Source organism: Babylonia areolata, chromosome 16, assembly GCF_041734735.1.
Source record: "Babylonia areolata isolate BAREFJ2019XMU chromosome 16, ASM4173473v1, whole genome shotgun sequence".
Taxonomy (NCBI): Eukaryota; Metazoa; Mollusca; class Gastropoda; order Neogastropoda; family Buccinidae; genus Babylonia; species Babylonia areolata.
The window spans coordinates 5,171,230-5,197,368 of record NC_134891.1 but is presented as its reverse complement, the minus strand read 5'-3'; the positions used below and the strand labels follow the sequence as shown (position 1 = coordinate 5,197,368).

The 26,139-nt window shown below is 42.1% G+C and overlaps 1 protein-coding gene across 2 annotated transcripts in view; it reads right to left on the bottom strand.

Annotated features, from left to right (window-relative positions):
* The window catches only part of LOC143291087 (PHD finger protein 20-like), a 45,366-nt gene extending 30,600 nt beyond the window's left edge, over positions 1-14,766 (bottom strand). The window contains exons 1-8 of one of the 2 annotated variants that reach the window (XM_076600703.1): positions 14,739-14,766; positions 12,886-13,063; positions 11,391-11,571; positions 10,585-10,750; positions 9,489-9,573; positions 7,793-7,878; positions 6,630-6,705; positions 1,134-1,181 (exon numbers count right to left, since the gene is read on the bottom strand). In XM_076600703.1, the coding sequence (XP_076456818.1) occupies positions 1,134-1,181; positions 6,630-6,705; positions 7,793-7,878; positions 9,489-9,573; positions 10,585-10,750; positions 11,391-11,571; positions 12,886-13,063; positions 14,739-14,750 (832 nt within the window). In that variant the 5' untranslated portion in view covers positions 14,751-14,766. The remainder of the gene's footprint in view (positions 1-1,133; positions 1,182-6,629; positions 6,706-7,792; positions 7,879-9,488; positions 9,574-10,584; positions 10,751-11,390; positions 11,572-12,885; positions 13,064-14,738) is intronic. The other variant, XM_076600704.1, reaches the window with a different exon arrangement.
* Between the last annotated feature and the right edge of the window lie 11,373 nt (positions 14,767-26,139).

Sequence of the window (26,139 nt, the reverse complement as noted above, 5' to 3'; positions counted from 1 at the left end):
TCTTCTTCTTCTGCCTTCGTGGGCTGCAACTCCCACATTCACTCGTATGCATACCAGTGGGATTTTATGTGTATGACCGTTTTTACCCCTCCATGTTGGCAGTCATATTCCGTTTTCGGGTGTGTGCATGCTGGGCATGTTCTTGTTTCCATTACCCACCGAACGCCGACATGGATTACAGGATCTTTAACGTGCGTATTTGATCTTTTGCTTTCATATACACACGGAGAGGGTTCAGGCACATGCGGGTCTGCACATATGTTGACCTGGGAGATCGTAAAAATCTCCACCCTTTACCCACCAGGCACTGTTACCGAGATTCGAACCTGGGACCCTCGGATTGAAAGCCCAATGCTTTAACTACTCGTCTATTGCACCCATCAGTATTCTTTTCATTTCATGTAACTTTGCATGCGTGTCTTATAAACCTTGTTCAGGTTTAATTGACATTAAAATTGATTCTGATTCTGATTATTTTCCCAGGGATCTTGTTACTACATGCTTCTATAAAAGCAGTGAACACTACGGTTAGCCTACAGCAAATGAAATCCACAAAAAATTGTATGATTAAGCTAACAAGTTGAAAAATAACACACAAAAAAAGTAGCTAATAAAATTCATGCAAAACAATGTTAATAATTAGCTTTCAACTTCAAGTTTAAAAAAAAAAAAATGAAAAGAGAGAAACAAACAAATAAAACATTAAAAAAAAAAACAAGTAATGTGTTTACAGATGCGATCTACACACACAACGTATGTAACGAACAAAACATTTCATAACAACATTAAAACAAACCATAAAGATTTTTTTTTTTTTCTTCTGCTTTTCGGTCATTTCTTTGGAACTGGCTGATTTGGGAGAACGGAGGAAAACAAGATTTCTTCTTAATATTCTGTTGTTGTTTTTTCTTTTCTTTTCTTTTCTTTGTATTCTCTGACTTCAAGTTTCATTACAAGCAACTTACAAGTGGCAAGCTTGCACCCCAGTGAGCAAAGAAAAAAAAGGCAAGCCACATACCACATATGATGACAAGACACGTTTCACTCACAGCACACACACACACACACACAGTGGAAACAAGTCATTCAAGGTAAGAGGCTTGGAGACAGAGTACGCCATTCTCTCCACAAACCTTTTAACTTTCCTGTCTTGTGACCTGACCCATGCACTTCATCTGTAACTACAAACAGAACCAACACGCGTGACAACAAAGCAACTGTGGCAAGCTGCAAAGTAAAAAACAAAGCAACATACAAACAAAAAAATGAAGGGGGTAACAAAAAAACCCCTAACATGTCCTCAAGACACTGGTGGAAGGTTTGTCACTAGCCAGCCATCCCTTAACATCTTCCAGCCTAACATAATTCAAGAAATGGAATTTATATATATAAAAAAAACATTTATCCATAACATAATCCAGCAAGAAAACAATATCTGGATTAACAACAACGGAAGCGTTAAGATGAAAAAGCCTGTGAACTGGATTTGTTTTTTGTTTTTGTTTTGATAATAAAAACAACAGATTTTTCTCTGTGGCCATTGTTCAGTGAAAATGCCATGCCTGTTGGGAGCGAGGACTTAAAAAAACAAACAAACAAACAAACAAAAAAACCCAACCACTCTCAGTAAAACAGCCATCAATACTGCTAACACTGTTTTCTCATTCTGTTAATCTGTGCAGAACTTAACAGCGCAAACATCATGCCATTTTAAAACTGCTTTGTACCAGTTCCAGCACAGAGTAACTGCGCTGGCCATAAACGCAGACAAAAACTTACTATTCCAGGGAGGGTCTGAACTAACTCTTAGAGCCAGCGCTGTCTTCTTGAATATTCAGACACACTTGCATCTATCTACACTTCGTTTCGGTGTCTCGCAACATTGTTCATCCAAAATACAACACCAAACAAACCTGAACACAATATACAAGACAACGCTCACAGTTAGGCTCAAGAAGACATGCCAGGAAAAATAAACACACACACACACACACACACACAAACATATTGTTATATAATAATATATGCTGGCGTGCTGTTAGCTTACTTTCAAAAGCGACCCACATAAATTCTTGTTTTTAAGTTACAGTGGGGGTTTTTTTGTTTGTTTTTTCAAGCGTTCATTCAATACAAATCTCAAAATTTAAAAAGAATCAAATCTTGCTTAACAGCCTAGCATTTGCAAAAAACAATGTCAAGGTTGTAAATAAAGAAAAAGGGACAAATAAACACGTATTGTGTGAACACACACACACGCACACACACAGAAAACAAATATCTTGTACACACACACACACATACCCACCCACCCACACCAAATATCTTGTGGACAAATATGCACGCGCATGCACACACACACACACACACAAAAAAAAAAAAAAACATCTTGTGCACTCACATGCGTGCACACACACACAAACATAAGGAAAAACAAACAACAAACAGACTTTGCAAAACAAGCAAGCCAAACCATACCAGTTTCTCCTGAAGACCATTGAACAAATTCACCAACAGCATGAAAATCAAACTTGAAAGCGCTGTCCAGTATTATCATACATGTATACTGTAATACAACTCAAAAAAAAAACAACAACATTGCTAGCACTGTCCAGCATCATTACTCAGACATGTACACCACAATAAAAACAAGAGAGGCAAGGCCTTCAAGACTCACTTGTGATAAATTAAGTCCCCTAGCATTAATTACAGAGTAATTTCCCTTTTTTTACCATCTGCACCAAAACGTTTGCAAAATAAATATAAATTCCATGCTTAGCAAAAGAAGTTCCTGTTTGAACAAAAAATGATAATAATGACTGCTCTTGTTGTTGTGTCAGAATAAGAGATCAAAGTGCCAAGTTTAGAGAATACAAAAAATACAAATATAACAGTAAATGCAGTTTGCATATAATTAGGCTTCTTTTTTAAATTTTTTTGTGCCCATTCCAGAGGTGCAATATTGTTTTGAACACGATGACTGGAAAGAACTGAATTTTTCCTATTTTTATGCCAAATTTGGTGTCAACTGACAAAGTATTTGCAGAGAAAATGTCAATGTTAAAGTTTACCACGGACACACAGACACACGGACACACACACACACACACACAACCGAACACCGGGTTAAAACATAGACTCACTTTGTTTACACAAGTGAGTCAATAAAACTTGAAAGCATTGTTCTGTAATGTTTATCAGACAGGCATACCACAGGTATTCTTATAACAAATCGGCACAAAGTAAAGCTGTCACACAAAAATGAAACATAAACCTGAGGTGCTGCAGTAAAAAAAAAAAAAAAAAATCTTTAACAAACTTATTCACTTGAAGAATATTCACAGCATGAAAGAGAAGGCGAGCCAGGCTTGATCAATACAAAGAGAGATCAATCTACACTAATCTACCTTGTTAATGTATGTTCCTAGCTTCCTTAAAACAGAAAAAATGGGCCTCCCTTCATACTCTGTGTGCTTCCCTACTTGCACATAAATCTGTACTGGCTTTACAGTACTATTACAAAACACACACACATACACAGACACACATTCATTCCATGCACATTAATCTGGACTCACTGTACAGTGTAATCACACACACACGCTCACACAAACGCACATGATTTTGCAAAAATCACAAACAGTTCCTAAAATCAAAGGGTTAATGCAGCTTTCCTGATCACCTCAGTAAGACACATCCACAACACAACAAACAGTTCCAATAGTCAAAGGGTTAATGCAGCTTTCCTGATCACCTCAGTAAAACACATCCACAACACAACACAACAGTTCCTAAAGTCAAAGGGTTAATGCAGCTTTCCTGATCACCTCAGTGACACACATCCACAACACAATAAACAGTTCCAATAGTCAAAGGGTTAATGCAGCTTTCCTGATCACCTCAGTAAGACACATCCACAACACAACAAACAGTTCCTAAAGTCAAAGGGTTAATACAGCTTTCCTGATCACCTCAGTAAGACACATCCACAACACAACAGTTCCTAAAGTCAAAGGGTTAATGCAGCTTTCCTGATCACCTCAGTAAGACACATCCACAACACAACAGTTCCAATAGTCAAAGGGTTAATGCAGCTTTCCTGATCACGTCAGTAAGACACATCCACAACACAACAAACAGTTCCTAAAGTCACAGGGTTAATGCAGCTTTCCTGATCACCTCAGTGACACACATCCACAACACAACAAACAGTTCCTAAAGTCGAAGGGTTAATGCAGCTTTCCTGATCACCTCAGTAAGACACATCCACAACACAACAAACAGTTCCTAAAGTCAAAGGGTTAATACAGCTTTCCTGATCACCTCAGTAAGACACATCCACAACACAACAAACAGTTCCTAAAGTCAAGGGGTTAATACAGCTTTCCTGATCACCTCAGTGAGACACATCCACAACACAACAAACAGTTCCTAAAGTCAAAGGGTTAATACAGCTTTCCTGATCACCTCAGTAAGACACATCCACAACACAACAAACAGTTCCAATAGTCAAAGGGTTAATGCAGCTTTCCTGATCACGTCAGTAAGACACATCCACAACAAAACAGTTCCTAAAGTCAAAGGGTTAATACAGCTTTCCTGATCACCTCAGTAAGACACATCCACAACACAACAAACAGTTCCTAAAGTCAAAGGGTTAATACAGCTTTCCTGATCACCTCAGTGAGACACATCCACAACACAACAGTTCCTAAAGTCAAAGGGTTAATGCAGCTTTCCTGATCACCTCAGTAAGACACATCCACAACACAACAGTTCCAATAGTCAAAGGGTTAATGCAGCTTTCCTGATCACGTCAGTAAGACACATCCACAACACAACAAACAGTTCCTAAAGTCAAAGGGTTAATGCAGCTTTCCTGATCACCTCAGTGACACACATCCACAACACAACAAACAGTTCCTAAAGTCAAAGGGTTAATGCAGCTTTCCTGATCACCTCAGTAAGACACATCCACAACACAACAAACAGTTCCTAAAGTCAAAGGGTTAATACAGCTTTCCTGATCACCTCAGTAAGACACATCCACAACACAACAAACAGTTCCTAAAGTCACAGGGTTAATGCAGCTTTCCTGATCACCTCAGTGAGACACATCCACAACACAACAAACAATTCCTAAAGTCAAAGGGTTAATGCAGCTTTCCTGATCACCTCAGTAAGACACATCCACAACACAACAAACAGTTCCTAAAGTCAAAGGGTTAATACAGCTTTCCTGATCACCCCAGTAAGACACATCCACAACAAACAGTTCCTAAAGTCAAAGGGTTAATGCAGCTTTCCTGATCACCTCAGTAAGACACATCCACAACACAACACAACAGTTCCTAAAGTCAAAGGGTTAATGCAGCTTTCCTGATCACCTCAGTAAGACACATCCACAACACAACAAACAGTTCCTAAAGTCAAAGGGTTAATGCAGCTTTCCGGATCACCTCAGTAAGACACATCCACAACACAACACAACAGTTCCTAAAGTCAAAGGGTTAATGCAGCTTTCCTGATCACCTCAGTAAGACACATCCACAACACAACAAACAGTTCCTAAAGTCAAAGGGTTAATGCAGCTTTCCGGATCACCTCAGTAAGACACATCCACAACACAACAGTTCCAATAGTCACAGGGTTAATGCAGCTTTCCTGATCACCTCAGTAAGACACATCCACAACACAACAAACAGTTCCTAAAGTCAAAGGGTTAATACAGCTTTCCTGATCACGTCAGTAAGACACATCCACAACACAACAAACAGTTCCTAAAGTCAAAGGGTTAATGCAGCTTTCCTGATCACCTCAGTGACACACATCCACAACACAACAAACAGTTCCTAAAGTCAAAGGGTTAATGCAGCTTTCCTGATCACCTCAGTAAGACACATCCACAACACAACAGTTCCTAAAGTCAAAGGGTTAATACAGCTTTCCTGATCACCTCAGTGAGACACATCCACAACACAACACAACAGTTCCTAAAGTCAAAGGGTTAATACAGCTTTCCTGATCACCTCAGTAAGACACATCCACAACACAACACAACAGTTCCTAAAGTCAAAGGGTTAATACAGCTTTCCTGATCACCTCAGTGACACACATCCACAACACAACAAACAGTTCCTAAAGTCAAAGGGTTAATGCAGCTTTCCTGATCACCTCAGTAAGACACATCCACAACACAACAAACAGTTCCTAAAGTCAAAGGGTTAATACAGCTTTCCTGATCACCTCAGTGAGACACATCCACAACACAACAAACAGTTCCTAAAGTCAAAGGGTTAATGCAGCTTTCCTGATCACCTCAGTGAGACACATCCACAACACAACAAACAGTTCCTAAAGTCAAAGGGTTAATGCAGCTTTCCTGATCACCTCAGTAAGACACATCCACAACACAACAGTTCCTAAAGTCAAAGGGTTAATGCAGCTCTCCTGATCACCTCAGTGACACACATCCACAACAAACAGTTCCTAAAGGCAAAGGGTTAATGCAGCTTTCCTGATCACCTCAGTGAGACACATCCACAACACAACAACAGTTGCGGAGACAAGCAGGGAGGGGTGAGGGGGTGAGGAAGGGCAGCAGGGGCCATAATTCTTGTCCACCATCTTACCTTTGAAGTCGATGGGCTTGGACTTCATGTTCTTCAACTCCTTTGGGGACAGCACCAAAGGCTTGACGTGAAACTTCTGAAGCGCACACACACACACACACACAGTGACACACATCCACACACACACACACAGTCACACACATACTAAATAGATGTGTGTTCAAAAATCCTTTAAATGGCATTCAGTACTTTGATGTATGTAAACTCCAGTTGTATGAGCAAAAAGCCTAACAAATTAAACCACTCTGACTTTGACACAACACACAAACACACAGTAAATACATGTATGTGTTCAAAAATGGCATTCAGCACTTTGATGTATGTGAACTCCATTTGTATGAACCAAAAGCCTAACATATTAAACCATTTTATCTTTGACACAACACACACACACACCAGTTTCGTTACTTTGTCATCAGAATGAATGAAACTCAACGGAGTCCAGTTGAACTTCACTTTCCAAATGCACAACAATTTGATGATGAAACACTGAATTTTTTTTACGTGTGATTTTTTTTTCTTGTTAACCTCCTGGGTTTTGAGGACGAATAAAATCTGATTCTGATTAACAACGCACAGACAGACAGACAAACACATGAAGATGTAAGTCCCATAACTACAAACTGCTGAATATTAGTTAAAAGTCAACTTTTAGTTCAACCATTCTCATGTTTATGTGCGCATTAGACTTGACTGAGCTGGGAAATTGTGTGGTATGACCACCACCCTTCAGATGAACAAATAATTTCCAACTGATCTGAAAAATATGTACCAACTGCATTTTTTTTTTCTACTGAACTGTAATAAAATTCATATACTTTTCTTCACCAAATAACAGCTTCACATTCTCATTATGTTTTTAGCAAAACATTTGTGAAACGCCCAGTCTCAGTGACACATCTCATCATTTCTTCTGATATTAGTAACAGCTTTTACTGGGTTACACTGCACTTCCTTTGACTTTGTCCAGTGACGCCAACCCCTGACAAGTGTTTGTAGGAACAATGAGGAAATCTGGTAGGAAAGCATGCGACCATGCTATGTGGTCAAAAATGAACTCCTCGGGAACAACTCTGATGTTGGCGTAGCATCAAACTGCGATTGAGCGGTCGTAACAAAACACAGCGAAATCATAACAGCTGGGCATCTCTGTTTTGTCTCACCTGTTTCTGATCCACGGGCACAGGTCGAAGGTTGATGGGCTGAATGTTCTTTCGGAAGCCATCGTAGAAGAGAACCATGTACGAGCCTGTTGACAGACAACACACAAAACCCCCACCTGAAGTTATTGTAGCAAAGTCAAGAGCCATGCACAACTGACAGTGCATGCCACTCATTTTAACCCATCATGTCACTCATCGTAACCCATCATCAGATCTGAGACATGCACGACTGTCAGTGCATGTCACTCATTTTGACCAATCATCAGATCTACCATGTCACCCATCGTAACCCATCATCAGATCTACCATGTCACTCATCGTAACCCATCATCAGATCTGAGACATGCACGACTGTCAGTGCATGCCACTCATTTTAACCCATCATGTCACTCATCGTAACCCATCATCAGATCTACCATGTCACTCATCATAACCCATCATCAGATCTACCATGTCACTCATTGTAACCCATCATCAGATCTACCATGTCACTCACTGTAACCCATCATCAGATCTACCATGTCACTCACTGTAACCCATCATCAGATCTACCATGTCACTCACTGTAACCCATCATCAGATCTATCATGTCACTCACTGTAACCCATCATCAGATCTACCATGACACTCATCGTAACCCATCATCAGATCTACCATGTCACTCCTCGTAACCCATCATCAGATCTCTCATGTCACAGTATGAGACAGGTTTCCACCCAACCAGTCACCAGAAGGGTACCCAGCTTTGCTGCAAAACATTTATCTGCAGTCTTCAGAGCTAGCTACCTGCTGCCATGCAAACAAAAAAAAACAACATCATCACTAAGTGAGCTCCCTTCACAACTCCCCAAAAACAGCAGCTGCAAGCTACAAGGCCGCAGGTGACTGCAGCTTGTCACTTGTGAGTGTCCAGCGTCAGCCATACCAAACGAACAGCACAAAGCTCATGGTCAGTGCAAAGTACAACGACAGTGCAAAGTATTGGTCTTCGGATATGAAGAAGCACAGCAGTCTACCTGTCAGCCTCCTCCCATCCACCCCCCCCAACCCCCCCTCTTCCCGAACCCACTCTCCCTCCCTCTATTGAAATTTAGTGTTTGCCTGTGGGTGGGTGTTTATTGTGTATGCGCATGATCAAGTGTGTGTCTACTATGTGTGTGTGTACATGTGTTTGTGTGTATGTGGGAGTGTGTTGGGCATATTTTGTGCCTTTTGTCAGTGCATGTCTGTGTGTGTGTGTGTGTGTGTGTGTGTGTGTGAATGTTCATATCTGCAATTTGTAGTACCGTCTTGGTGTTTACAGATATAACAGGACACAAGAACAGGACACAGCACAAGAACAGGACAAAGTGCAAGACCAAAGCACAAGAACAGGACAAAGCACAAGAACAGGACAAAGTGCAAGACCAAAGTACAAGAAAAGATCAAAGCACAAGAACAGGACAAAGCACAGGACAAAGCACAAGAACATGACAAAGCAAAAGACCAAAGTACAAGAAAAGATCAAAGCACAAGAACAGGACAAAGCACAGGACAAAGCAAAAGCACAGGACAAAGCACAAGCACAGGACAAAGCACAAGAACATGACAAAGCAAAAGACCAAAGTACAAGAAAAGATCAAAGCACAAGAACAGGACAAAGCACAAGAACAGGACAAAGCACAAGGGCAGTGAGAAGGGAGGACCAGCCACCTACCGTCATCCAGCACTTCGTCAATTTTGGCCAGGTACATCTTGCAGTCTGTCCACTTGGCTTGTACCTGATCCCCCACCCTGAAAATCTGTGGGTCACACACACACACACACACACGTTATGCATGTGCACACACACATACACCCTACAATTCACCAAAACAAGTTAACAAGATATGCTGACAGCATGTAACAGGTTTGTCTTCCCCTATTTCTCATCTGAAAAGACTTCAGACAGGAAGTCGACATCTTGCAGAGGGGGAAGAGCATATATATATATATATATATAAGTTTTGCCCAATGCAGGACTGAACTCTGAACTGGATACCTCTTGCTTCCAGAATGGTACTCTCCTTACACCTCAGTAGCTGATGGGCTGGAACTAAGGGTTAAGCTAGCCTGTTACTGCCCAAGATCTTTCTTATTGAGTTATTCTGTGGAGGAGGAGGAATTTTTGTTTAATGTCCCGTCACACATATCAGTGATTGAAGACATTTTGTTAATGTATTTATAAATACATCTGAGTATTATCGGTTAGAAGGGGTGGGAGATGTGGATGAATGGAGGGTTGGAGGAAACTGGGCAAATGAGGGTAAAAATGTGGGTGAAATTTGGAAGAAAAAAAAACCACCCTCTAAATACAGTTATGGGAAATTACTTAAAGGACTTCGTAAAAGAGAAGTCGTTAAACTGACAAGCGGAACAACTGATAATGAATGCAAAAAGTCAAAAACATCAACGTTCTCAGTCACTTGTGAAGAAAGTTATTCTGTGTCCTGGGCTGAAACACAGGTTTGTGCAAGCTTCTCACTGCCTAAGATCTTCCTTAATGAGTTATGTCCTGGGCTGTAACAAAAGGACTGAGCCAGCCTATTACTGCCCAAGATCTTCCACACTGACATTTATGTCCTGGGCTGAAACAAAGGTCTGTGCTACCTTCTTGCTGCCCAAGATCTTACTTGCTGAGTTATTCTACGTCCTGGACTGAAAGGGTTGTGCTTAGCATCTTGCTGCCCAAGATGTTCCTTGCTGACTTAATTCTCCATCCAAAATCTCTGATCTGACTTCCTGATGACATTACAGGTCTGGCATGCCCTCACCGTTTTCCCCTTCCTGCGTTTGTCACGACGCTCTGAGTGTCGGGTCAAGGGCCTCAGCCTGTCACTGTCCATGTCCATCAGTTCATCGTAGCGCTGATTCCAGCCCTCAAAGTGAATCAGGACGCACTTGTTCTCTGCGTCGATGCTCATAATCTTCGAGGTATACCTACACAAAAGGTGCTTTGCTGAAGGTGGTTGTTGTTTTTTTCTCTCTCCCTTCCTCTGGATATGCCACTGCCAGTGAGGGTTGTGGTACTCTGCAGTTATGGTCATGGTTGTGTTTAAAAATGTGTGCATGAATGCATGTTCGGGCATATGAACAAAGTAATGTGATTCGTGCTTGTGCGTATGTTGTATGCATCTGTGCGTTTGTGTGTATGTCAGTTCATGTGTGTATAAACTTGCGTGCATTACTATTTTCACTCTCATCTGTGCAGTATTTCAGTGTGTGTTAGCATCTGTGCAGTGTTTTAGTCTGTGTTTGCATCTGTGCAGTGCTTACTTCACATGTGTGTTAGCATTTGTGTGCTGCTGAAGTGTGCACAGGTCTGTATGTTTAATATATATATATATATGTGCACCACTGCCTGCAAGGCTGCAACGTTGAATGTTCATCATCATACATCTGTGTGCTCATGTCTGCCTGTGTGCATGAGTCAACACGCATTCTTGTGATATGAGCAAACTTGAAGCACTGAAACCAGGATTGAGATCATCTGTGTTTTTAACTTTTTAAACATGAATACTGTGCATAAAAAAACAACACAGTGACACAGCCTTACGAGCTACAAGGAAAGAGAACTGACCAGTTGCTCTGATAATCCTGCGCTTCCAGTCGTTCCCCTTTCCGCCACACAATACCAGGACGCACAGGGAACTTCACTGACTGTCCAGATGAACCGTCTTCTCCTTGCTCCCGACTGGAGGAAGCTACGGTCAGGTCAGAGGAGCTTGATTTGCAAGACGCGTCATCCTTCATTCTAGAACCTGAAAGCACACACACAAAGACATGTCATCCTTCATTCTAGAACCTGAAAGCATACACACAAAGATGCGTCATCCTTCATTTTAGAACCTAAAAGCATATCATTTGTATCATTTGCATTTCTTTTTATCACAACAGATTTCTCTGTGTGAAATTCGGGCTGCTCTCCCCAGGCAGAGCACGTCGCTATACTACAGTACCACCCATTTCTTTTTGTATTTTTTCCTGAGTGCAGGTTTATTTGTTTTTCCTATCGAAGTGGATTTTCCTTCAGAATTTTGCCAGGAGCAACACTATTGTTGCCGTGGGTTCTTTTATGTGTGCTTAGTGCATGCTGCACACAGGACCTCGATTTATTGTCTCATCCAAATGACTAGCGCCAAGACCACCACTCAAGGTCTAGTGGAGGGGGATAAAATATCGGTGGCTAAGCCTCGATTCGAACCAGTGCGCTCAGATTCTCTCGCTTCCTAGGCGGACTTGTTACCTCTAGGTCATCACTCCACTTATACACAAAGATGCGTCATCCTTCATTTTAGAACCTGAAACCATAAAGTTTGATAAACACAGAGATGTGTCATCCTTCATTTTAGAACCTGAAGGCATAAACACAATGTTTGCTCTCCTGAGAGCAGCAGAAGAACCGTAGCATGACTCGTGCAACCTGATCATGTGGTAATGATCACAGAAGCAAGGGTGGACAATGACACTGCCATAAGCATTATCTTTGTCATGGTAAAACTCAACAAAACTTCCCAGTAAAAAAAAAAGAAAGAAAAAAGAAGTGATGGTTAAAGGGGTTAGCCCACAGAGAGGGTGCATGAGATCAGGCCAGCTGACTTGTGCAGTAGTAAAGTGACCAGCAATTGGTCAATGCTACCACTTGACGTCAGAATTGAAAGCCAGCACCCTTGAACTGAGAGTGTACAGAGGAAGACTATAGCAAGATCCGCAGAGCACATGCAGATAGCAGTTCAGTAGCCTGTTGAACTGGGACAGGGGAGTTTAACGCCATCGTGACACAAACACACACACAGAGTGATAAGCATATGCACAACAACACAAAAGCAGGGCTCAGAAATTCATGCTCTCAAATCTACTTAAAATAAATCATCATCACATCTTGCCCATCCCCACATCCATTATTTTTTTTACTACAAAAAACCACATCACAATCATCCCTACTACAAACACACACACATACACACACACCATACAGAGTGACCCACACACATATACACTCACAGTGACACACACACACACTCAGACACACACACACACACACACACATAACACACACACAGAGTATTACCAACCTGTTCCCAGACAACTGTCCGTTTCAGAAGAGGAAGGCTCCACGTATGAGTTGGAGTCTTCCGTCTCAGACATGATTGTTGCCGGTTCAGAAGTCACATCATTACTGATGCTGGAAGCTGAACTGACAGGCACTCCCTCATTCTCTCCCCCCACCTCGGACATGTCATCGGACATAGACTGCCAACAAACAGTTCAACAACCCACTACAGTATTTAGAGCACCATCAATATCATCATTTTGTGTGCAAAAATCCTACATGGCAGGGTAAAAACGGTCATACATGAAAAAGCCCACTCGTGTACATGTATATGAGTGAACGTGTGAGTTGCAGCCCCTCAATGAAGAAGTATGAAGAAATAACATTAAATCTCTTACCGTCGCCCGTATCTCTTTATATATTGTAGTTGGCAGGCAGGTTCTCACATTATTTTCATATTCTCATTTTTTTCTGTCTAAATCTACCTTTATGTTGTTTTTTTTCTTCCATATACTGATGCATTAACCAGAAACCAACGCCTCTGGATCAGAAAAATCCCAAAACACAACCCAAGTTTTCATACAAGGTATGGGATCACTGTACTCCGAGGCATGCCGGATCATATTAATCGTTGTTCATCTTTTCTCCAAACATATTCTTTCCAATTTCCTGCTTTTGCCTGACACCACACAAATCTTGTCAGGAATTGAGAAAAATAACTTTAAAAAAAAACAACAAAAACAACAACAACAACAACAAAAAAAACACCTCTACTATTTGTATAAAGAATTTCTTTTCAATGAAATTTTGTACATTGACAGGGAATCTAATTTTGTCTACTTTGATGGAAAGCAATTGTTTATGTTTATTTATCAATTTATTTATAAACTTACTAATAAGTATTAATCTTTTATGCCTATTGCTTCACTTAGTCATGTTAAAATAAATGTTTTTGTGTTGAGTACTGGTCTATGTTTGTTTTGCTGCACTTGGGCTGATGTAATATCTCTTGATGACATAGTAAAGAATCTCTATACAGTTATCTTATCTTCTTGTCTCCTTATACTCTGCTTACAGTCACTAATTCAGCTACAATAGGCCTTCTTCTTAACAAGTATACACCTCCACTACCACCCACAACTGACAGGACTACCATACATGTGGAATGCTGTATTTCCCACTGGTAATGTTCTTTCTTTTGGGTGGGTGGAAGTTTTAACCAGTTTACTGTTGAAATCAAATGGGGGCGCCTTGGCCGCTTTAATTTTGCCAAAATGTGACTGATAACTATCGCTGTCATTGTTTACATCTGCCCACCATGTTTACTATGCGGCGTGCATCATTTTGACCCTTGAGTTTTGCCACTGAGAACTAGCATGAAATTTAGATAATACTAGTTCTCAGTTAAGTACTACGGTTGCAATGAGTAGTACGACCATAAACTTAAGTTCTGAAAAAATGTCATTAATTTCATCATTTAATTTTTAAATTCATAATCATATACATCGCATGTGCCTGTGGATCAGTAAATAAAATTGAGAATACATTTGAATCTAAATGTGAGTATTGATTTTAATAGTTTAACAGCAAGATATACACTGTGATTATCTGTTACTATTAACAATAGTCATCAACGAATCAATGAATACAAAACAGCGTTTTGGCCCAGTGCGCGTTAACTTGCATCATCATCACAGACAATAGTTGTTTGCAGTCAAAGTTGCAGTGCAATTTAACAACTCTGATCTACCTCATGAACTAGCAAATCTCAAAATATTAAAGTTTTAAGATAGTCGTTATAACAACATGGAAGATACTAAACAAAGAGCAGCTAAAACGTAAGAAATGTGCGCAGGTTGTTTAAATCGAACTCACCTCGGAAGCCATCTTGTTTTTTTATTTAAAGCATTGGAACTAACGTGGAATAAATATATAACGTTGATGCTTATAATGCATTCAATGTCACAATATCAATGAAATATTTATTATTTTCATCTTCTGGATATTGTTGCTTGGGAAATCGATTGTAATACTTTCCATTTTAAACAGATTTTTGCAATATCGTTCCGCAAGACCATAGTCCATTAGGTTCAAAAGTTACTAAACAATTTCGAGGAAGGGGATCGATTATTTTCGGCTGAGGCCAGGAGAACAGAGGATAAAACAAGAAAGAAAGAATAAAGAAAGATGGCATAAGCAGCATTGACTTGAACTTGTGTACTGACCTAGTTAATGGAGATAGTTACCACTCTTTATTGTTGCTTAGATGTTTTCGGCCTATTTGGTCTCTTACATGATTTATATAACAAGCTGATATAGGAACACACACACACACACACACACACACACACACACACACACACGTGTCACTTTATGGGGCGGAGGGGGGGGGGGGGGGGCTTGGATTGTCACCATTAGGCCACCTAACTAAGCCCACTGAAGGCTGCAGCACAAAGAGCCAAAGCAATCTTCTTGCCTCCTAGTTTGAGAGATCAGTGCAACTCGCTTAGCATTAGTAACATGAAAATAAGCAAAAATAACACAAGAATAAAAAAAAGAAAAGAAAAAGAAACACCCTAACCCCAATCAATCCGCCCCCCCCCCTCCACCCCCCCTCCTCCCCCGGCCCCACTGGCACGACCCCCCCACCCCCCCCCCCCCCCCCCAGAAAAAAAGTTTTTAAATCAGTAGATATAAAAGAGAAAGAAAGGAAAAGAAAGAAAGCTGTAAATGAATGCCCACTGCAGTGGAGAAACCATTACTGATACATGATACGACTCTCACTTGCATTTGCTGTTGACCTAACAGTCAGTCGGAAAACTCTTGTGTACAAGCCTGGCGTTGAGCCACCTGTCTCAGTCATTAAAGTTCCACGGTCCCTACAGCACATACCACGTGACCAGGATATGATTGAGCACCTGTCAGTATCAGTCAGTTTTATTGATTGCGGCAATGTGAAAATATATAAGTACTGAAAGACTTTTTTTTTCTCCTAACGAAATGTTGATGTTCACCCTGCGGTGAGATTATAGCTCTCAAGGTCATTCCCTCCTTCCATTCAAACTCGGTCCTTCAAGGCTCTTCAGTCCATCATGACTGTGACATAATATGACTGTGGGTGCCGGGTGGGTGGGGGCGGAGTGGAGGGGTGCGTGCGTGTGTCAGTGTGTGTGTATATGTGTGTGTTTGTGTGTGTGCGACGTGTGCGTGTATGTCAGTGTGTGTGTGTGTGTGCGTGTGTGTGTGTGTGCGACGTGTGTGTGTGTGTGTGTGTGTGTGTGTGAGTGCGGCTAGTGCACGCGTGCACGCATGCCGTCAGTGCACATGCATAGTACATGTGTGCATCTACCGACTCAGTCTATCTTTATCAAGCTAGCTAACTGTATATCTGTCTAACTGGAAGAAAAATAAGACAAGATAAGAGAACACGTTTATCAACGAGTGTTAAATGACAAGAACGAATGTGCGGGTCTTTTTTTTCTTCTTTTTTTTCTAAAAAAAAAAAAAAAAAAAATAACTACATTCTCTCCCCGCACATAAGGGAGCTAACTTGAAGACGAGAATGGGGAATAACAACAACAACAACAACGACAACAACGTCACCAAGCAAGCAAACAATCAGACACTGAGAAAAATCAACCCAACAACCAAACTGACGACTGGCCAACTTCGAATCAATACTGAACAATTAACAAAACCCTCACTTTAATCAAATTGTAGACTGAACAACGAAACAATTAATGCCGCTCTTTTCGTGCGGACCAAACACACAATACCTTTTTTTTTTCTTTTAAGAATCGTCGTCATTAGAAAATAAAATAAAATAGGCAGAAAATATTGGCACATGTATCACGAAATCTGCTGTTGTTCATGTTTTTATTTGTTATTATTTGTAGTAGTAGTTCTTTTTTTATGTATTTATCTATTATTCATTCACCCTTTTTTTCTGTCTCAAGGCCTGACTAAGCGCGTTGGGTTACGCTGCTGATCAGGCATCTGCTTGGCAGATGTGGTGTAGCCCCGGTATATGGATTTGTCCGAACGCAGTGACGCCTCCTTGAGCTACTGAAACCGAAACTGAAACTCATGTTTTGCCGTTGCTGCTGGCTCAGTGCAGCTACTCACTGTCTCCATCGCTACCGTCCTCAGTCATCATTATCTTTATTCCATTAGGAACGATATGGATACTTGATATGGTCACTCAAATAACCGCGCTAACTTCAGTCAGAGACAGACTCTAAGCACTTTACAATCTGAATGCAAAGTAAGTAAAAATGATTTGCTGCCAACCTGTGTACTTGATATGGGTATACGGCCCAACACTCGGCTTATATCACAGATTGACATAAGTTTACATTTGGGCCAACAGCAAAGTGAGAGCTGTATTATCAATGGTTTCTCCAGTCCATGGGAAATCATTTACAGCTTAGTCTTTTGTGAAGGACTATGACTCTCAAACTAGGAGGCAAAATTGCACTGGCTCTTAGTGCTGCAGCCTTGTGCCCGGGCTAGTTGGCCTTTGGGAACCATCCCAACGCCGACTGTCCTAAAACCCTCTTGGCCGAGAGAGTGGGGATGTAACTTGGGCAAGACACTCTCCACTATAATCAAATTCTAGCCCAAATAGTCGGAACAGCAGTTGCCTCCTCTGCTGTACTGATGGTCATAGTCGGACACGACTGACTATCATATATATATATATATATATATATATATATATATATATATATATATATATATATATATATATATATATATATATATATATATACTCATATAGCGCTTACTTCAGTCAGAGACCAGACTCACACTTTGCAAACGCATAGTAGACTAATTTACACAACAGGCTGCCTACCTGGATAGAGCCGATTGACACTGAGCTGCCATTGGCATCTCAAGGCCTGACTAAGCGCGTTGGGTTACGCTGCTGGTCAGGCATCTGCTTGGCAGATGTGGTGTAGCGTATATGGATATGTCCGAACGCAGTGACGCCTCCTTGAGCTACTGAAACTGAAACTGAAACTGCCATTGAGCCTTATGATTCGTTTCCTGTGGCATTCAATCAGTCTGGTTTCAGTCACACACACACACACACACACACACACACACACACACACACACACACACACACACACACACACACACACACACACACACACACACACACACACACACACACACACACACACACCAACATGTTACAGGCATGTAAGAAATAAATGATAGAATGTTTGTATATCTGCAACATCATGGTCAATGGCGGGAAAAAAAATCAACTTGCAGTTAAACAGGAGAGAGAGAGAGAGAGAGAGAGAGAGAATGAATGAATGAATGAATGAATGAATGAATGAATCTTTATTTTCCAACGGTGAAGATATTAGCACTTTGGCCGACTTACACATCTGCCGTTGTTCTAAGAGACACACAAACATGTACGCATATAAATGTAGTTATACTGAATACTTAATACATGTATAATGTACTAGTATAACACAGCGTCAAACTGAGAGACACAACATCACTCACATCTGTACGGAACGGAAGCGAGTAACACACACACGCACACACACACACACACACACACACACACACACACACACACACACACACACACACACACACACACACACACACACACACACAAACACACACCAAGGGAAAAACAACAACAAAACCCTAGCATGAATGCTACACATGAATGATTCAAGTGAAATCAACACAGAAAAGTAACGATAAAATTTTAAACACAGATGTAAGAGACATAAAAGGCAGCAAATAAGGCGACGGGTAATAGGGATATGGACAGATAGACACATTATGTGAAAGACAGAGAGAGGGAGAGACAGAGGGGAGAGAGAGATACAGACAGACAGACAGACAGAGATGTAAAGATATGCCAGTGTGGGTAAAAAAGAAGAAGAAAGAAAAAAGAAAAAAAAAAGAGTTGGGCGAGGGTGGTTCACAATTTGTAATACATGTAAGTATACAAAATCGTAGACGTGACCAGACTAGAGTTTGATTTCGTTTGTTTGTGTCCACTGTAAAGAGAAAATCTCTGAAATAATATTATATGGCGTGATACGTTATCAACTGATTGACGCATTTCGACATAGTTTGTAAGGATTGTCAGTGACAATATTATACCAGATTTTCGGTCTGGCTTTTGGCACGCATGTACTGTCCAAGTTTCTCTTTGAATGTTGTGGTGGAAAAGGGTTCTTTGAGGTGTTTGGGGAGATTGTTCCAGCAGTGCGTGCCGGAATATGCCAAACTCGATTTATAAAGGTCTATTCTTGGCTTGGGTAGAGTAAGAGTCGCATTTCGGGAGTTAGGGTTGCGAGTTTCATAGCAGACAATGGTTTGGTGTAGATAAGTAGGGCATTTACCGAATATAATTTTATGCATAAGTACGCACTTATTCAATATTAGGTGCTTTGTCAAGGGAAGAGGTGCTGGCAGTTGATATTGATGACTGCGTGTGTTTCGTAAAACACCATTGAGGTGTTTTACAGCACGTCTGTGTACAGAATCTAGTTTTTTCATGTGCACTTCGCTGCAGTTGTCCCAAACGTTTGAAACGTAATTAATTCTAGACATGATGTGAGAATGGAAAAAGAAATAGGAAGCCTCTGGAGAGAGAGAGAGAGAGAGAGAGAGACAGAGACAGAGACAGAGACAGAGACAGAGACAGAGAGAGAGAGAGACAGAGAGAGAGGGGGGCGTTTGGGTGGCACAACAGACTAAGAATTAATTCGTTTTGGGTGTTTTTTGTTTGTTTATTTGTTTGTTTGTTTTTTTCGGCCCACGGCCGGCTTTTACTCACGAGTTCATTGTGCTATGGGATGAAATGGGAAGACTGGGACATCACTATCGATTAATATCCAATTCACGGATGTGTTTCCTGACCAACACCGCAAGTGTCTGTGTTTCTCGGGCCTGGTTAACACTGACCGGGATATCAATCTGATAGGAAGCGTAGAGTACAGCCTTGTCACGTAGTCCCAAAACCTAAATGGACTTTCGCATAGCAGCATCGTCATCATCATCGTCGTCGTCGTCCTCCATCTCTTCCATCATCATTGATAACAAAAACAAAAACAAAAAAGTCCCAAATGCTGTGACCTTTCGTACCCTCTCTTTTCTCATGGTGACCTCAGTTTATGTACCCTCCACTGCTTGGAGTGAGTTATATCAAGGTTTTCAGTATCTGCAGATTCCCGGGGGACTGTCGTTGGAGGGACGTCAGTGGTGGTGGTCTCCACTCTGGGACGGACGCTCACTCAGTCTGGCTCCTACCTACAGTGGACATGAATTCACTGCCTTCCTGTGCCCAGCCCTACATACAGTGGACATGAATTCACTGCCTTCCTGTGCCCAGCCCTACATACAGTGGACATGAATTCACTGCCTTCCTGTACCCAGCCCTACATACAGTGGACATGAATTCACTGCCTTTCTGTGCCCAGCCCTACATACAGTGAACATGAATTCACTGCCTTCCTATGTCGAGCCCTACATACAGTGGACATGAATTCACTGCCTTTCTGTGCCCAGCCCTACATACAGTGGACATGAATTCACTGCCTTCCTGTGCCCAGCCCTACATACAGTGGACATGAATTCACTGCCTTCCTATGTCGAGCCCTGGACACAGTGGACATGAATTCACTGCCTTCCTGTGCCCAGCCCTACATACAGTGGACATGAATTCACTGCCTTCCTGTGCCCAGCCCTACATACAGTGGACATGAATTCACTGCCTTCCTGTGCCCAGCCCTACACACAGGGGACATGAATTCACTGCCCCGATAGCCATAGAAGGCTGTGGGACCCTTAATAAGACGAAGATACAAAACACGTCTTTCTTCCTGTATCAGACAGCATTGATCGTTTAGAATAAAACCTAAAACTACAAACGTTTCGCGGCAAGTGTTTTATTGTTTGCTTTTGTGTATTTTGCTATATGTGATTTGCTTCTTCTTTTTTTTTTTTTAATCATTAATTAGTCCATCCTTTGTCATGTGAGATTGTGTGGTATGAATTGCGAGTCTGTAGATGGATGCATAATTAATTTCCAGTCGGATGAATAAAGATGCACTGTATTGTACTGTATTGGTGATAAGAAACTCTAGGAAGAGCTAGGCAATACAGGGTCTTCAGAGAAGAAGCCCCCCGCACCCCCCCCTCCCCCCGCACCCTGAACTGAACTGAACAGAGCTGAACGGATGGTCAGGTGGGACAGCAGCCCCGTGGTACCGTACCACAGTAAGAAGCGAGCGACCACGGGTTCGAATCTCATATACAGAAACCTGGATTTTTACTCGCCCCTTGAATAGTGGTCTGGGTGCTAATCTTTCGGGGTAAGAGGACGAAGGACGGTCTCGTGCACGTAAAAGAACCCACGGCCACGAAAGTGTTGTCCCTGGCAAAAAAAAAAAAAAAAAAAATCAGTAGAAAAATCCATTTTGATAGTACAAAACAAAACCCCAAACAAAAACAAATAATCTATCAGACAAACAAATAAAAAGAAGGAAAAAAGTGTGGCGCTGAACTGTCGCGACTCGTTCTCCGTAGCAGAAGCAGTCCGAATTTCAGACGGAGAAATCCATTCTGACAAAAAGTAAAACAAAGCAAGGCAAGACAAGACAAGACAAAATTATCATCCAAAACATTAACTAAAAGAAAACACACACACACACACACACACACACACACACACACACACACACACACACACACACACACACACACACACACACACACACACACACACACACACACACACACACACACACACACACACATGATGGAAAGTTATCGGACTTGCTTTGCTATGACTGAGTTGCGTGTTATTTTGTTATGTATATGTTGTATGTCCAATTTTACCGTTTTGCTTAGAATTTGTATGTATCACAGACTTCACCACACTTAATTTCTCTACGAGATAATAAAAGCATTCTGATTCTGATTCTGATTCACACACACACACACACACACACACACACACACACACACACACACACACACACACACACACACACAATACAACACAACACAACACACAATATAAACAACAGCACAGACAACACACACACACACACACACACACACACACACACACACACACACACACACACACACTGGTCGTGTGACTATACCAAAAAGTATATTTCTTGTTCTTCTCTTCTTTAAACGCAGACAACACAGATGCACAGCACAGCCATGCTATGTGCGTGCACAAGTCACAGGCAATCCAAGAGATTCGTTAACTCTCTCCATACGAACGGCGAAAGAGACGACGTTAACAGCGTTTCAGCCCAATTACCATCATCAAAATATTGCAAGCGGAAGGCTCTTAAACTGAAGAGGTGAATGTTGACAAAGAATACCACAATTCTGACGACGGAAGCTAAAGGTTGGGTCATTCAGACACCCACTGGACATCCGAGGGGTCTGTGTAAAGGAGAAGAGAGGACTGGCCGTACTGAGTGAGTTAATCAATACCACACCGTTGGTTTGCTTTCAGCAACGACCTTTATTTTGTTTCTCAGTAAAAACTTCAGGATAACGACACAGCAAGGTTTGTGGTTCTCAGCTCGTGCTGACAGCTGTCTGCTAGTTTATACCCCTCCTCCCCCCCCCCCCCACCACACACACACACCTAACTTTCCCCAATTGAATTAAGATATCGTCTAAATACCCAATGCAGGAGCAACAAATGAAATTGCAGGCAGAAAAATATATCCCCCACCTCCTCCCCCCAGTAAAAAAAAAAAAAGAAAAAAAAAAAAAGGGTGGCGCTGTCGGTGTAGCGACGCGCTCTCCCTAGGGAGAGCAGCCCGAACTTCACAGAGAGAAATCTGTTGTGGTAAAAAGAGTAATATATATATATATATATCTGTATGTGTATACACACACACACATATATGTATATATATATATATATACATACATATATGTGTGTGTGTGTGTGTATATATATATATATATATATATATACATATATCATATCTGTGTGTGTGTGTACATATCTTATACATGTCATGCATATCTATATCTATTAGTATATGTTATAGTGTATGCGTGCGTGTGTTTGTATGTATGCGTGAGTGTATGCGTGCGTGCGTGTGTGTGTGTGCATGCATAGATGCGCGCGCGCGCGCGCGCGCGCGTGTGTGTGTCTATGTTCGTGCGTGCGTGCATGTGTTTGCTACGTAACAGCCGGAGAGAATACTGGCAGAAATACCCCCCCGCCCCCACCTCCACCCCTATCCCCACCCCTACACACACACTGAAAAAAAAAAGTTTAGAAAATAATTAATCCGTGAATTCCACCAAGTCCAGCACCTCCTCCCTCTCCTCCTCCTCCTCTCCCCCCTCCTCGTTGAGAGCTCCCGAGGTAGGAACAGCAACTTCAAATCTCTTTCCTCTGGGTCGTTTCTGGAAGAATTCTGTGCCGTAGGACAGCGTACAGCAAGCCACCACGTCTCCCGCACACACTGCTCGGCCCCCGTCGCCATGGATTGTTTTGGTGCAAGCCTGCCAGCAGATTGGGACAACGGCTTCACAGCAGCAACAGCAGTGGAAAGCATCAGCAATGACACTAGCGAAAGGGATAGTAATCTATCTATCTATCTATCTGTCTGTCTATCTATCTATCTATGCACTCACATATGCTCATTCATGCACTTGAATGTATGTGTGCCGAGTGGTTAAAGCCTGAACCGGACTATAAATGGCGGGCGATTTGAATCAAGCCAGTTTCTCACCAGAGTCTGACACTGTGACGTCGGTGAAGGTTTATTCAAAATAAAAGCCTAATAAAGCTACGGTTTGGCTTCATTTATGGCAGAGAGCGAGATTTGCCTAGCAGCTTCCAATCTAGACCTGAATTGACTTTGGAAAGTACAAAATGTGTCAGCTACACGTAATACAAAATTTGAATGCAGAGAAAAGGGGCGGAGCTAGAACCGAAACCTTGCTCTCGGGAGTTAAGACTTTAAAGCGTCCTCGACTATCAATCTTGGGAGAGGGGAGAGACGCAGACGCAGATGATTTATTCATTAAGGCCATAGCCCCATATGAATGAGGGGCGATAACAAGATATGCATACATTACCGTAACTGGCAATAAGCGTTCAACTGTTTACACAATTAAACTATAGAAATTAGGACAATACCATTTTCTCTTAACTTAAAAGCTTTATATAAGTACAATGCGAGACTTCTTATAACACCGTCGTTAGATGATGCCATCAATAGACAAAATTTAAACAAACAAGGATGTTCATAATATTTCTTTGAAACAAATTTTACACGAATATTATACAACACAGGACACTTCAGAACAAAATGAACCTCATCTTCCGAGAGAGAGAGGGGCGGGGTGGGGGGGGGGGGGGGGGGGGGGGGGGGGGGGGGGGGGGGGGGGGGGGGGGGGGGAGAGATTGCATACACATGCACTAAAGTGCTCTTGGTGTCGTTACTTTGATGGAATCAGACAGTCAATACATACACCACAGTGCGCTAAGAGTCTCTCGCTTCCTTCCGTAGAAGTACAGTTTAGATAGCATGGCTCTTCGGGGGTCCTGCTGTTTCCCCTTGGCAGTATACCAGACATACACACACACAGACACACAGACACACACAGACAGACAGACACACACACACACACATATATATATAATGTGTGTGTGTGTGTGTGTGTGTGTGTGTGTGTGTGTGTGTTAAAATACATGTATACATATTTTAAAAACAAAAGAATGCTGGCCATTAAGGAGAAGCGTGAGCGAAGGAAGCAGGGCTCAACTTCTGGAGACGTTTTCCCTTGCAAACACCTGTGGTAAGTGCTGCGCATCCAGAATCGGCCTCTTCTCCCATATGAGGACACACACCGACAGATAAGCCTGCCTGCCTGCCTACTCATCCGTCGGACCGACGGGAGACTCCATCATCATCATACATATTTCAAATTGATATATTATCATCGTGGCCAGTGCTGCTACCTTCCCCACCACCACCATCACCACCACCCTCACACAGGACAGAGGACTCACAATGGCAGATCTGCCGGCCAGGTCCTCCAGCTTGTAGCCGTCCAGGTCCTGGATCTGGATCCTAGTCTTTCTGAACCTGGCCAGGGTGGCTGTGGCGATCTGCCCGATCGGCCCTTCTCTCTGCTGCCCTCCGTGGTACCCTCCCTGGTCGTCCGCATCACCACCGTCACCATCGTCATCATCGTCACCATCGTCATCTTTGTCACAATCGTCATCATCGTCACTATTGTCATCATCGTCATCATTGTCACCACCATCGTCATCATCGTCACCATCGTCATCTTTGTCACCATCGTCATCATCGTCACCATCGTCATCACCATCGTCATCGTCGTCACCATCGTCACCATCGTCATCGTCGTCACCATCGTCACCAACGTCATCATCGTCACCATCGTCATCATCGTCATCAATGTCATCATTGTCACCATCGTCATGATTGTCATCATCGTCACCATCGTAATCATTGTCACCATCATCATCATCGTCATCATCGTCACCGTCGTCATCATCGTAATCATCGTCACCATCGTCATCATCGTCATCATCATCACCATCGAAATCATTGTCACCATCATCATCACCATCGTCATCGTCGTCATCATCATCACCATCATCATCATCGTCATCATCGTCACCATCGTAATCATTGTCACCATCATCATCACCATCGTCATCGTCGTCATCATCATCACCATCGTCATCATCGTCATCATCATCACCATCGTAATCATTGTCACCATCGTCACCATCGTCATCATCGTCACCATCGTAATCATTGTCACCAACGTCATCTTTGTCACCATCGTCATCATCGTCATCAATGTCATCATTGTCACTATCGTCATCATTGTCATCATCGTCACCATCGTCATCATCGTCACCATCGTAATCATTGTCACCATCATCATCACCATCGTCATCGTCGTCACCATCGTCACCATCGTCATCGTTGTCATCATCGTCACCATCGTCATCATCGTCACCATCGTAATCATTGTCACCATCATCATCACCATCGTCATCATCATCACCATCGTCATCGTCGTCACCATCGTCACCATCGTCATCATCGTCATCGTCGTCATCATCGTCACCATCGTCATCATCGTCACCATCGTCACCGTCGTCATCGTCGTCATCATCATCACCATCGTCATCATCGTCATCATCATCACCATCGAAATCATTGTCACCATCATCGTCACCATCGTCATCATC